The 15,816-nt window shown below is 34.8% G+C and overlaps 1 protein-coding gene across 1 annotated transcript in view; it reads left to right on the top strand.

The window, feature by feature from the left end:
- The window catches only part of ERBB4 (erb-b2 receptor tyrosine kinase 4), a 1,304,701-nt gene that overhangs the window by 839,761 nt on the left and 449,124 nt on the right, over positions 1-15,816 (top strand). Inside the window, exon 4 of the mRNA XM_006140094.3 lies at positions 6,038-6,172. Coding sequence (XP_006140156.1) covers positions 6,038-6,172 — 135 coding nt within the window. The remainder of the gene's footprint in view (positions 1-6,037; positions 6,173-15,816) is intronic.

Below are 15,816 nucleotides of genomic sequence, written 5' to 3'. Positions count from 1 at the left end.
ACAAGGCATTTAGATACAATTAGAGATTAAGGATAAGTATTTTATTCCTGCTTATTAGATCTTTCTTATGTCATCATGTTTGGTACATTTGTGAGAAGTAAAATGTTCACTGTTGATCCCACTCATATAGTCTAAAGCAGACTATGGTTAACTACACTTAAATTTACAATCTTTATTTTACAAGAAGAGAAGACATTCAATCTTATTTATGAAATGGTTACAAATTGTGCATGAGGTCAAAGCAATTCTATCCATCTGATACCTACTAAGAAGGTCACATTAATCTATATTTTCAACAGGGTTATTACATCATAGTTAGGCTATTTCATACAGGGGAGAGGAAAAAAAAACATAATTCAGTATTTCATCGCATTTTCTTCTGTAAGAAAATACTTGCAAGATGTCAGTGATTCGGTTAATGGGAACTCATCCCCAAATTCACTGTAATAACTAGCATTTGAAAAGAAATGAAGAGTATAAAAGAAGTCATTAAAATAACACAAATATTTCCTTCTTCATTAGACTCATGCAAATGCGTATCAAGGAAGAAATAGTCGAATGACCTACTCATTTGTATTAGAAGGCTAATACAGCACTACTGGGTGTCCCTTTCAAATGCCATATTGGCATTTTGCACATTTCTAGAAAATAATTCAAAAAACAACATGAAATATGCTTGCCATGCAATGTGAACTAATGCTTTTAGGCAACTGTATTGCATACGCTAGGTTATTTGCACAAGTTAGGAGAAATTTCATCTATCTGGATTAGCTCAAAATAATCAATATAGATCACTACTAATAATTGAGATTGGTGCACAAAATAGGTTTGAGGCTAACAATAAAAATGTCTAAATATGTCTTACAAATGCCAACAATACTGTGCATTAATTTTTTACACTACCAGTTGTAAACATTTTATATATTTCTTTTTCAGTTTTTAGTGACTCTCTAACTACAAAAGTGTGGATATGTATGTATATATAAATGTATTATACTCAAGATATGGAGTTTTAATTAAGCAAATATTTATTATGTATATCTTTGTGCCTGGCATAATACTAGAAACTAGAAATATAGCTTTGAACAAGATTGTAATAGCCCCTGACTTTATGAAGCATAGAACCAGTTAACATGACCTTTATAGTTTTATTATTATCATTAATATTTTTAGTTACTTAGTTTTGCTATGGAGTGCATGTGCTTACCAGAGAGAGACAGAAGGTGAGAAATCACACCCCAGGGGGGATGGCCATGCCACAGTTCCTTCTACTTCAGTCTCCTCTTAGGGTTTGGGGCATGCACACACAGGAAAATGTTTTTCAAGCTGTTGGGTCTGGGACTCAAGGCATGTAGTCAGCCATGTGGAATCCAGCACCTTAACCTTTATACCACCTGCTGCCTCTCACTCTTATTTTGATTTGATCAGAATATACTTTTTTTCTTATATTGTTCAAATTTTTAATAATCATTATGCATATATACTATAAGGTATATAATCAGTTTTTCAATGACAATACTGAGGGTAAAAATTAAAGATAGGAGCTTGAAAGAAAGAGCTTCTATAAATTAGCATGTTGGTCGGAATATAATTTAAAATTAGAACTACAACAGCAGGTAATTTAATACTGCTACTGGCAAATTCCATGGTCCATTTTTATGGCATTAAATCTAGCAAGTATTCATGGAGTAAGTATTGCTTCAGATGTGATGCAATACATAAAACACTGAAACACATCCCTTGCCTTCAGAAGGGATTACCTATTGTAATTATATTTCAATTACAAGTAGTGTACTCTATTTAAGTTATTCAACATATTGAAGTGTATAGTGAAGATTCCACTTTCCTCTGAATACAAGAAGAGTCATAACATATTTTTCTTGACTTGAATGCATTTGTGTATTCCTTGAGAAAAAAATATATATATTTAAGTGTGTACTAGAGATTTTCAGTAATGAAATTATCCTTTTTTTTTTTTTACAGAATGTTATATCTAATATATCTTACTATGTTTAACTATGACATTTATTAGGAAGAGACAGTTCTGTTTTGTGAACTTGCAGGAAATATTTTTATGTAATATTATTTAAAAAAAACTCATAGCAGCTTTTTTCTATCAATTGTCTCTTTTAATTTACTTTGATATATTTTCTACAGTGGAAGCAAAATTCAGTGGAATGAGATTTTGTGTCTATATTCTTACAGGCTAGTTTGTGCCTAATTTGCCTATCTTCCTTAGAATTAGAAATTATTTGTTTAGGGGACCATCAGTTAGCGTAATGGCTATGTCGCTGGACTCCCACGTAGTCGACCGCGGTAGGCGTCCCGTGCTGGGTGGCTTAAAACTCACGCCGGACATGTGTGCGTGCGTGCCCAAGATCCCGAGAGGAGAACAGAGGAGGAGGGATTGTGGCGTGGCCATCCCCCCTGGGGGGTGATTTCTCGCTTTCTGTCTCTCTGTCTCTCTCTGTCTGGCGAGCGCACACACCCTATAGCGAAAACCTCTCAAAAAAGAAAGAAAGAAAGAAAGAAAGAAAGAAAGAAAGAAAGAAAGAAAGAAAGAAAGAAAGAAAGAAAGAAATTACTTTTTAAATCCTGCTCTTAAAACTTGAATTATTAGTCTCCCTATATTATGTTAGTGGGAGGAAAACTGTGGGTGTAACAGGTAATTCCTCTGTCGAAAAATCTTTTAAAAACCTTATGGAAAGCTTTGCTGTTCTTGTGCATTACTAAAGAAAGATCTAAAAATAACCAGACATTTTTCTGGTATCAGAGTGGATTAATATCTTACCAAGCATTTCTTTAAAAAAAAAAAAAAATTCTGTCCTTTTTCTTATCTAAAAATGCAGTGGATCTTCTATAGACAACTAAGGCAGAAACATCAGTCTCCTTTCTGTCAAGTGAATAATTTGTATCCCTTAGAACCTTCTTACAGGTCAGTTTCCATTCCCTAGAATTGTTTTAGCCCAGAAGTAAACTTAACTAAGTTTTATTTCCTCTCAAAAATATATTAAATAAATATTTTAACAACTTAATAAAGTTATAAAGTCATTTAAAACTCTAAAACTGCATTAATATAATTACAACATGATTTCCTAACAGATATTTAGGTAATCAACTTATGCAAAAGAAAATATAAGATAACGTGTACTATGAAAACTGTCCTGTAAATGTCAATAAAAACATGTATATTTGATTGTGTAGTTTTGACAGTCAATAGCAGTATAGGGCCTATGCCAATCATTAGACAGAAAGCTTATTTTCTGGGAAAATACACGTATGCACAAATGATCCATTATTACGTACTAAAAATTCATAAATCCTCTTGACCAGAATTGCTAGCAGATGGTCTGCTTTGAATATGGGATGATAAAAGTATCATCTAGATTGATCACGATTTTATCTTAATTTGAAATATTAACATGTAAGTTATACTTGAATTATGTTGTCTCTTTTCTAAATCCCTTTTCCAAGTATAAGTCAAGCTCTTCATCAGAATATTTCTAAGAAACTAATGTCAACACTGATAGTAGATTAATACTGCTGAAGGTAGGGATTTGTTGAGATTATTATTCAGTGTAATATAATCTGATTCTGTTTGAATATTTTTAGATGGGAAATTTGAGATGGATACTGTGTTCCTTCACAATGAACTATTTAAATTAAAATGTGACTCCTGAAAAATACATTATTTCCACAATGTTAGAGCTATTATTTTTCTCTCGATTTTTTTCAAGTAGTACTTTTCTGAATATAGACTGAAAAATAACCATCATTTCTTGGATAGCCATCGAAATTTCTTTTCTTTGTCATCTAATGAAGGATTATTCGTAAAGCAGAATAGCATCACCTAATGTCTCATGAAAAAGCTATTAGTATGAGGTCATCACATTTTTAGGCAGAAACTTAATGCAAACATTTTGTAGAAATCCATTTTCACAAACTTTTTTGTGTCTTACAACTCCCTTCTGCTTTGATGAAGGTTTATATGGTTAGTTCATGAAAAATAATGAACTGTTTTAGAAGTAGAAAGACTTTTTCATTTCTTTTTGTTTATTTTCTTCCCTCTGAACCTGAGAAAATGGAACCAACAGTCAGTGAAAGAATTCAGGAGGATGACAATGATTTTAAGTGTAGAAAGGCCTGCAATATCAAACTTTATCTGGAGGATTTCATAAATACAATGCAGTAAGGCACATGGGATGTGCCCACCAATCTCACTTCCACAAGCATCTCTCTAGAGGGTCACATGTTCCTTTTATTCTTTTACTTCCCTCTTTGGTTTAAGGTGAGTCTTAAAGACATAGCTTGAGGGACCAGCAGATGGTGTAATGGTTATGTCACTGGACTCCCACATGGTCTACCACAGTTTGAGTCCTGGGCCTGGCAGTTTAAAAGTCAAATTGGGCATGTTTGCATACGTGCTCAAAATCTCAAGAGGAGAGTGGAGGAAAAGGGATTGCAGCATCCCTCTTGGTGTGTGATTTCTCTCTTTCTGTCTCTTTCTGCCTTTCTGGCAAGCACATTCACCCTGTAGCAAAAAAATCTCTCTTAAAAAAACAAAAAAGTAGCTTGAGATACTACACAGCAGATGTGATCTTTTCCAGACTAGCCTGGCAGGCAGAGTTGCTTGCATTCTCAACACCTATTTCTCCTTTTTTCTCACTAACCCCCTTGCTGTTTGGGGGTTTTGTCTAAGTAGCAATTAGTCAGTCAGTCACTGTTGCAGTAGGAATAGCCATAGGAAATTGCTCTGGCCAATGAAATGCAGAATGCAGACATAATCCTTGAGGAGATCACCTCTTCCCAAATAGAAAGTCAGAGCTTCACTATGAGTAAGTCTCTTGATTGTTCTGTCTTCATGCTGCCTGCCATTCAGAACAGATGTCTTAGGTGCGGCCGCCATTTTGTACTTGGAGTGAACAAAGCCAACACACTGTGGATAGCAGTGCAGATAATGGGTTCTATGTAGTAGCTGAATTAATATCATAAATTGTCTTTTTTATTATGTGAGAAAAAATAACCTCCTATCTGTATAATCTATTGTTAGTTGGATTTTTGCTACTTATAGCTGAATGCTTTATAGGTTGCATGATTTCTCTTAAATTTTTGCTTTAAATAAGGTGGGAAAATAGATATTTCTAGTCAATCTTTTCAAATAATAAAAATAGCAATTTCAGAGGGAATATCTTATTCTTTTAACTTCCCCCTCTGGAGTTCTCAAAGCTATCTGAATGAGAATCCATGTACTGTATATGTTTAGATTGTTCACAGATGCCAAGTTAGTTGATCAAAGCCAGTGTGGTAAAATAGAGAATCCAGTGAAAACTGGTGTTAGTGCATTATCCTACTGTCATGACCTTGTTCCAGTGAGCCATAGGTTTTTTATTATTTCTTGGATTGTGTTACTCTTTGAGAAAGTGGCAATGCTATTGCTTTCATTTGAAATTACAAAGAACATTATTGTGATTGAAGCATTAAATTTTAGCTTCCGCTTGGTGCTAATTACATACCTACTAACTCTAGTCAACGTCACATTGACTGAAAAGATCTCTCCTAGGAGAAATTTGCCAACTTGTACCAAAAGTCTTAAAAATATTCACACTCTGTGACCTTGGAAAGTCATTTATGAATATTTATTTTAAAGCCTCATCATAGATAAATAAGACAAATGATCAGCAAAAGAGGATTGGTTAAATGATTTCTATTTCATTTAAACCCTGAAATATCATATTCTTACTAAAAATAATAAAGCAGAATGGCTAATTTTCATAAAATACTGTAATATTAAACATAACTAGCACATTATGGAATATTATATACAATATTATCCCAATTTCAGGGAAAAGCAGAAAAAAAGACTGAAAGCACCTACATCACAATATTAAGAGTATTTCATCTTGGAGTAATAGGATTGTGAGGGTTTGTTTTAATTTAACATTAAACATAGTGTAAGTGTAAATCCTTTATTTTGGCTCCTTTTTTATCAATCAGTTTACCACAAATGCATTTTTGTTTTGTTTTGTTTCTGATTCAGAAATTCTGAATGGCGGAGTCTATGTAGATCAGAACAAATTCCTTTGTTATGCAGACACCATTCATTGGCAAGATATTGTCCGGAATCCATGGCCTTCCAACATGACTCTGGTGTCCACAAACGGCAGCTCAGGATGTGAGTAGAACTATCCTGTTTAATGTCTCAGAATGCTTTTATTCCCCATGGGAAAATGAATGACTTATGTTTATCATGTCATTGACAATATTTTAAATTTTGCATCCCATTGAAATGTTCAGTTTTATGTGACAGAACAAATGGCTAACTTTTACCTCTAATTAATTCTCTTTCAGGAATCATGTTTCCTCTTAACAAATTTTTATTTTCTTAACAGAGTTCCCTTTTCTCAATATAAATTACTTAGTTATATTTCCAACGTCCATATATGTGCCCCATTGTTCATAAATGTATATACTGCTTCAATCTTTCATGATCCATATACCACTGGGACAAAGACGATAGAACAAAATACACCCTCCTACTCACTTTAATTCTTTTAAGTAAAATAATATAGGGAACATTTTAGAATCTTTAAGCCCTTTGCTTGTCCCTACAGCCTTCCTGGTAATACTTTATTGCAATTCTAAACACTATAGTGTAAAGAAATATGAATTTTGTATAGAAGAAACATGTTACATTCTGACTTCAGTCATTAGCCTAAGAAACTATTGAATTTCCTTTTCCTAAAATATTGTTTCTTCCCAATGACTTGGCATATTCAAAATATTTAATATGATTAAATGATAAGCAAATAATATTTGAACTATTATTAAAGTCTTTGAAAATTATTTTGTCTAGAATCTGTTTCATTTTCATAAAGCAGGTTATGGTTGTCTCCACATTTATTATTACTGACATTTGTATGAGATTTGTATGAGAATAGAACCTTTATCGAATACTAACCTTGGTTTTATATTTCTCATCTATTATTATGTATTTCCCACCTGAAATCAAAACTGTCTCCACAAAGTTCAATAATTATTTGCTGTAGTACTGATTGTGTTATGACGCTTTTGTAGGAAATCAAACTCCAAGGGACAACTATTAAATTTCATGATGGTCCTAATAATATAATAGAGAAATATGACTATATTTGATCAAAATTGACAGCTGTGTTTTTAATAAATGGCTAAAACTTTTTTTAATGAGAGTAACATAGTTTTCTTGTCACCTTTGAGCAGAAATTGGTATGAGATTTTATCTTTACAATATTCAAGTTGTCTGCTTTATGAAATTACATGTGAATAAATAATTGAGTCTGCTCACACTAACGAGGCACATGATGTGCTTCAAAAATGTTATCAATTTCAGCCTGCTCATACTGTCATACATATATTTGAGGTGGAGGGATATATTGGTTCTATAAGAGGAAAGGCCTGCTGACTCTCAGCTTATCAGAATGAATAGCCTGTAATGCATGAATGCAATCAGGCAACAATAAAGCCCAAGGGAAAAGCCAAAAAGAAAATGTGCCCACTGGCCTTACAGGCTTTGGAGCAGAAAAGGTCTGAGGGGTTTGCTGCACTTTCGCAGATGGCATCTTTTTGCACTGTTCATTTAGGGCAAATTTGGATGGTTATGCCCATAATTAGGCAACTGTGGCTGTATTTTTTTTTTTGCATTCAAATAATTGCAGGTGCAGAAATTATAAATGCAGAGTAGATTCATAACCAATGGTCCTTTCCAAATTAACTACCAATTGCTTGAGGAAGTTTTATTGTTTACACAGCACTTCTATTTGCTGACATGTATCTGATAATAATGAATTGGCAGCTATTCTTTGATTACTTGTTGCCTATGATTTTACCAAGAGTGGATTTTTCTCCTCTACCTTTTCTCCATGGGTAATCTTAGGCTCTATATCATAGTTTTACTTATTTATTTATTTCATTGTTTATTTTTTATTTTTGGGGGGGGGCTGGGGGAGAAGTTTTTGCTATAGGGCACATGCACTCACCAGAAAGACAGAGAGACAGAAAGCGAGAAATCACTTCCTGGGGGGAATGGCCACGCCACAATCCCTTCTCCTCCATTCTCCTTTCGGGATCCTGGGCACGCAAGCACACTCATGCGGCATGAGTTTAAGTCACCAGATCCAGGACTCGAACTGCAGTCAACTACATGGGAGTCCAGAGACATAGCCATTACGCTAACTGCTAGTCCCTATTTATTTTATTTTTAGAGAGATTTTTGCTATAGGGTACATGCACTCACCAGAGGGACAAAGAGACAGAAAGTGAGAAATCACTCGCCAATGGGATGGTCACGCTACAATCCCTTCTCCTCCATTTTCTTTTGGGATTTTGGGCACACACACACACACACACACAAACACACACACACACTCATGCCCAACATGAGTTTTAAGCTGCCAGGTCTGGGACTTGAAACATGGTTGATTATGTGGAAGTCCAGTGTTGTAACCATTATACCATCTGCTGGTCTCACCATCAAAGTATTAAATGCAACCTTTCTATTGTTGATTGCCAGAACTATTCTATTGATTGGTCCACCAACCAATCAGATATGCAAGTTAAAAATTGGTGGTCATAATTCTCTTTACCTTTACCTTGGTTCTTGCATTTAGTTTATCACTGTCATGTTTGTTTTTGTCCATTTCTTGATTTAATATATGCACTATTATTGTTGTTCTAATTTAGTAGTTTATCTGTTGCATGAGTTACTGAAAAGGGTTTTGAATCCCTAATACTTTTTTTTTTTTTTGAGAGGTTTTCGCTATAGGGCGTGTGCACTCGTCAGACAGACAGAGACTGAGAGACAGAAAGGGAGAAATCACCCCCCAGGGGGGATGGTCATGCCACAATCCCTTCTCCTCCATTCTCCTCTCGGGATCTTGGGCATGCACGCACACACGCCTGGCGTGAGTTTTAAGCCACCGGGTCTGGGACGCGAACCATGGTCGACCACATGGGAGTCCAGTAACATAGCCATTACGCTAACTGCTGGTTCCCGAATCCCTAATACTTTTGAGATCACGGATATTTGTAGCAGTCTGGTAAAATCTGTTGACCCCCTTTTTTTTTCCTTAAAAAAAAAAAAAGAGAGTTTTACTATAGGGTGTGTGAGCTTACCTAGAGAGAAATGCAAGAAGTTACCCACCCCCTCCAGAAGGGCTGGCCATCCCACAATCCCTTCTCCATTCTCCACTAGGGATTTTGAGCATGCATGCACTCAGTGTGAATTTCTAGTCCCAGGTCTTGGACTTGAACCACAGTCGACCACATGGGGATCCACCTCCTTTACCATTATACCACCTGCTGGCCCAAATCCCCTTTTTTAAAAATCTAGTTCAATCTGTGACCAAGAAGAAGAAATATCTGAAAGTGAAGGTTTTATAAAACAGGTTTTTTCAGCTAATCATTTGGAAGTCCAAGGTTAAAGAACCACATCTGGTGGGGTTCTTATAGAGTTCCGCGGTGTCACATCATGAGGGCAAGAGCAGAGCAGAGTGTCTGTGTTCACGTGTCTCTCTCCATCACATTCCTTTTTTTAATAAAACCACCAATATTCAATAATGGGGCCTTATCCTGAGGTCTAATCACTTCCTGAAACCTCACCTTTCTACACCATAATTAGAATTAGTTTTTACTCTTTTAATCTCATGATAATGATTTACTAAATTTTAATAGATGAATTTTGAGGAGACATTCAAAACATAGTGTTCTACTTCTGTTCCCCCCAATTCATGTACTCATCAAACATAAAATCATCTTAATATTCTCCAAAGCCTCTACTCATTCCAACACCAATTCAAAAGTCAAAGACTCATCTGAGACTCAAGACAAACTACTTCTAGCTATAAGCCTGTATAAGCAGAGTAAATTACATTATCTTCAAAATACCCTGGAGGTAAAGGCACAAGAACAAAGGAATGGCATATCCTAAGCAAGTCCAAAGCCCAGCAGGGCAGACATTAAGTCTTAAGACTCAAGAATTACCCTTCACTTACTGTGCCAAATCCTAACACACTGGCACAGAGGTTGGAACCCCAAGGTGTTGGGAAGCCTTGCTCCCTTGGTTTCATTGAGTTTAGTCCATGCTTCAGCTCTCTCAGTTTGGAGTCTTGTACCTGCAGTTGTCCCAGGTTATAGTAGTTTCATAGTTCTGGGGTCTTGAGAATTGCCTCACCCCTTTGATTCCCTAGTTCTTGACCTGCTGGAGACTCTCTGTGCTAGCTTTAACTCCACATTTCCACTTGGATTTGCCCTAGTGGAGTTTCTCTGTAGTGGCTCTGCACCTGTGAGGAGTCTTTGCTGAGATCCCCAAGTTATAAAAGACATTTTTTCAAATCTAAGTGGAAGATTTCATGCTTCTACAGCTCTTGAATTCTGAGAACCTACTCATCAATTGTGAGCTTACAAGATTACCTTCATGTACATACCACTACTGTCTGCCTTTGCATCTTCTGGAGCAGAGTGTGGGGCAGTAGAAATAAAGGTAGATTGAGCTCTACTGGGGCCAAGTAACATCTTATTAGAATGCAGGGAACACAGTGTAATTGAAGCTCAAGGCAGTGGGCTAGCCCTGGGCCAGTTCTCTGAAATCATTCTGCTTTCCTAGGCCATTTGACCTAGGCAGGGAACAACAATCTCTGAAATGCCCTCAGAGTTTTCTTCCTATTGGCTAGAAAATTATTGGGATTCTTCTGTCCCTGCTGATCTACTTGACTGGTGGGTTACACCTTCAATTTTCTGCTGTGGAAATGCTGCTTCATTTTTTACCACACAACCAGGCTCCAAATTTTATCTTAAAGTCACCTTTTTGCCTTTATACTTCACTGTATGGCTAAAAACAACCACACCACTCTATATCTTGCTTTGAAATTTTATTTGACAAATATTTATAACTCTTAAATTCAGTATTTCATGAAGCCTTGGGTCATGGACATAATGCAGTCAAATTTGTTGAATAACACGTATAAACTTTTCTCCAATTAACATGAAAATATTCCTCATCTTCTGCTGAAACCTTGTCAGAATGGACTTTATTATGCCCATTTTTCTAACAGTTTTCAGGTCACCACTATCAAGTTATCCCTAAAATGTTCATTTATAAACCTTTCTTATTGTGAACTTCCCGCAGAATCTTGGCCTTTCTTAGACTACCCTTCCAAATTCTTTCAACATTTGCCCATAATCCAGTTCTAAAGCTGCTTCCACATTTTCAAGTATTCATTATTAGCAACAACTCCACTCTCAGTACCAATTTTCTGTTTTAGTACATTATGTTGTTAATAAAAGAAAATGCCTGATAGTCAGTGACTTATTAAGAATAGAGGTCTATTTGGGTCACAATTCTAGCAATAGGAAAGGCCAAAGATGTGGGACTGGCATCAGGCTAGCCTTTGGTGCAACATCACAATATGGCCAACAAAAGCAGGAAGGTCTGTGGATGTGCAAAAAGGGAAACCCAGGGCAGTCATCTTTCTTTTATAACAATCTCCTCTTATAAGAACTAACGAATCTCATGAGAGCAAGAACTCTCATGAAACACCATTAGTCATGGGGGTGATGCCACCAGAAGTCAAACACTGCCCCCTAGGCCTCACTTCTTACAGGTCTCACCAATTCCCAACACCATTACATTAAGGAATGAAATTCAACAACATGAACTTTAGGGGGAAAAGCTATTATCTAAAACATAGTATCATAGTATTTTTAAATACATAAATACAAAATATATATCTGAAATAATAAATTCACAAAGGTATATAAATGCATAAAATAAATTATAAAGTATTACAATAAAAGTAAGTAATATTGAGATTATCAGTAATAAGTAATTTATTAATATACTTACAAAACTGATACACAATCTAGTAATGTGCTTTATTAGTATGTTAAAATTCTATTTATTTATTTATTTTGGAGATTTTTTTGTTATAGGGCGTGCGCACGCCAGAAAGACAGAGAGAGAAAGAGAGACAGAAAGTGATAAATCACCCCCCAAGGGGGATGGCAATGACATAATCCCTTATCTTCCATCCTCCTCTTGGGATCTTGGGCATACATACACACTTGCCCAGCTTGAGTTTAAGCCATTGGGTCCGGGACATGAACCACTGTTAACTACATGGGAGTCCAGCGACAAAGCCATTATGCTAACTGCTGGTCCCAGTATGTTAAAATTCTAACAAGAATCACATCATATTTTGAAGCAGTGATAAACATAAATAACATTTTTTAAAAAGAACAGTATATTCAATAAATAGTATTTGGAAAACTAGATATGCACATGCAAAAGACTGAAGGTAGAACTTTATCATACACCATATATAAATGCTAACTCAAAATGAATTAACAACCTGAAGATCTAAAGCTATAAAACTCCTAGAAGAAATATAGAAAAAAAGCTTCATGACATTGGATCCAGATAGTAATAATTTCATAGATATAATACCAAAAGCACAGGCCACAAAAAGAGAAGTATATAAAGGAGATTACATGCACTTTTAAACTTTGGTGCATCAAAGGACAGATGGAACAGAATGAAAAGGCAACCTATAGAATGTGAGAAAATATGTGTAAGTCATATATCTGATAAAAGATTAATATCAAATAAAATAAACTCTTGAGGGTGATGCCAACATAAATTGAACACCGCCCTCTAGGTCTCACTTCTTATAGATCTCACCAACTCTCCTCCTCCTCCTCATAAAAGATAATAGAAGATTAATATCCAAAATAAATAAACCCCTACAACTCACAACAACAAATAAGCCAATTGAAAAGTGAGCCAAGGATCTAATAGGCATAACTCCAAAGATTACATAAAATGACAAACAAGAATATTGTAAGATGCTAAACATCATTAATCATTATAGAAATGTCATAAAACCACAATAAGATAGGATCTTCCATCTTTTAGAATTACTAAGAAAGAAGAAAAGAAAAGAACTAAGCAAAGAGAGAAAGGAGGAAGAGGGGGAAAAAAGAAAATGACATGTTGATTAGGCTATGAAAAAATAAGAATTATTTTTGTAAGGTTATAAAATTGTGCAACCAATATGGAAAAGATTTTTGTGGTTCCTAAACATTTTAAAATATAGTTACCATGTGGTTCACAGTCCTATTTTGTTTTCATATCCATAGTATTAAAAGCAAGATCTCAAAGAGATTTTCTCATCCTTATTGATAACAACATTATTCACAATAGCCAAGAGGTGGAAGCAACCCAAATGTCCATTTATAGATGAATGGATAAAGAAAATATGGTGTATATAGATAAAATTGAATATTACTTAGCCTTTAAAAGGAAGGAAATCTACTCACATGGTACAACATGAGTGAGCCTTGAGGACATTATGAAAGAAAAAAAAAAAGAAGCCAGTAAAAAAAAGAAAATACTGTATGATTCATTTATATGCAATATCTAGAATAGCAAAACTCACAGAAACAGAATGTAGTATGCTGGTTGTCAGGGAATAGAAGTAGGAGGAACTGAGGAGCTCCTCTTTAATAAATATAAATTTCAGTTTCACAAGATAAAAAGTGTTATGGAAATTTGTTACAAAATGATGTAAATATACTTAATAATATTGAACTATACACTTAAGATTCACTAAGATGGTAAATTTTATGTTATCTGGTTTTTCACCACAATGAAGAATACATGCACATAAATAGTATTTTAAGATGAATTTAGGGCTGGAATATAACATGAATATATCTATAATTTCATGGTTTAGTTGCTATTGCTAATACTGCTTGCCTTGGCTCTTATATTTGTAATTGATGAAATTCACGTATTTTAATAAGAAATGAATGGCAATAATAATATAACATTTTTTAAATAATTACTTTATTTAACTTTATATATTTATTTATTTCAATTTGACCAGAGAGGGACAGAGTGAGAGTAAGAGAAAGAGAGAGAGAGAGAGAGAGAGAGAGAGAAAGCAAACCACCAGGTCCAGGACTTGAAACTTTGTCGGCCATGTGGGAGTACAGCATCCTTAACCACCATGCCACCTGTCAATCCCAATAATACAACATTTTTTAATTCAAGTTTAAGGACCTCCTAAATTCCATCCATAGATGTTTTAGGGGTATGTGGTTTCCTGGTTGAGAGTCTCTAGGTGTTCTGTTGCTTTCCTTGCTTCTAGTCATCCTAACAAACTCCCTCAACAAAATACCTGTGAGAGCTCTATGTAATAGAATCTAATTAAGACCTTAACTGCCACTGTTACTGATTACATAGGGTCAAATCTAAACAAGACAAATCTACAACAAAATATTTAAGCCATGGCTTGGGGTTTTCAGTAAATTCCTGCCTATTTCTTGAGTCTATGGATTGATTTCTTATAGTTTCTTTGTTTGTACTGCCCTTACACTTCTGCTTGCAGATTAAATTTATTTACACTCTAAGATATTCATCAGGTGACATCTGTTCTAAGTGTCTTCTTTAGGTGAGAATAGATAACTTTCCCCATGACCTCATAATGACCAGAGATAAAACCTGACATTTTTGTCTTACATTTTAAAATGGAAACGTTCTATTGACAAGCCCAATTTGTCATTCTGTTCTCTGTTGTAACACGTGGTAGATGAATAACAGATATTTACTGATTGGAAGAGCAAATGAAACAGATAACTCCACATCTTAGTTATTTGGTCCTGCTGTAACAGAGTACCTAATAATAGGTAATTTATAAAAAATAGAAATTCATTTCTTCACAGATATGGAGTCTTGGAAGTGAAATGGGAAAAACTCTGTTCCTCACATGGTAGAAGGTTAGAAGAGAGAGAACTCACTCTTCAAGGGCCTTTTTATAGGAGCATTGATTCATTCATGAGGGTAGATCCTTGGTGACCTAAATGAACATAAGGAACTAAGTTTCAGTATGAATTTGGAAGGAGACAAAAGTATTCAAATAATAGAATTTCAAAAATAAATGAATCAGACGAATCTAAGTTATATTTTCTTCTATCCATAATTATATACTAAAAAAGAAGTGAAGTAAAAGTTACTATCCATAGATAGCTTATCCACTTTTAGTCTTTTTTCTGGTAAAGAGAAACATATATCTATATGTTTAATATAACTTATTTGATTTTGTCACAATATTTTTGCACTTACCTTAAATATAATATTATACTTGAATAATTATAAGATGAAATACATATGCCTTGTTTTCTTTAATGTTTAAATAAATATAATAATTTGCTTAATACTTGTGAAAATCCACAAATCATATGATTGTGACCTAAGCATTAATAATTTAAGAATAGTTGATTCTTAGGTACTATTTTGCAAAGCACTTCTTTATATATATTTTTTGTACAATACCATTTTTTTTTTTTTTGGAGAGGGTTTTGCTATAGGGTATGTGCACTCACCAGAAAGACAGAGAGAGACAGAGAGAGATAGAAAACGATAAATCACCCCCCGGGGGGGATGGCCACTCCACAATCCCTTCTCCTCCATTCTCCTCTCGGGATCTTGGGCACGCATGCACACGCGCCCAGTGTGTTTAATCCACTGGGTCCGGGACTCGAACTGCGGTCGGCCACGTGGGAGTCCAGTGACATAGCCATTACACTAATTGCTGGACCCTGTATAGTACTATTTTTAAATGCAAAAAAGCAAAATCTTTTTTAGAGCTACCTTTTTTAAAAAAAAATTCATCTATAATTTAAACAGTAAAAAAAAAAAAAAAAAAGAAAAGAAAGGTTTAAGGTATCAATAAAACTGGTTGGAACATAATACCATTACTTTTAAAATGTATGATTTAGGGGGAC

Source organism: Tupaia chinensis, unplaced genomic scaffold, assembly GCF_000334495.1.
Source record: "Tupaia chinensis unplaced genomic scaffold, TupChi_1.0 Scaffold000018_1, whole genome shotgun sequence".
Lineage (NCBI taxonomy): Eukaryota > Metazoa > Chordata > Mammalia > Scandentia > Tupaiidae > Tupaia > Tupaia belangeri.
Note: the sequence above shows the minus strand (reverse complement) of the source record. Positions and strands in the feature narration are given on the sequence as shown.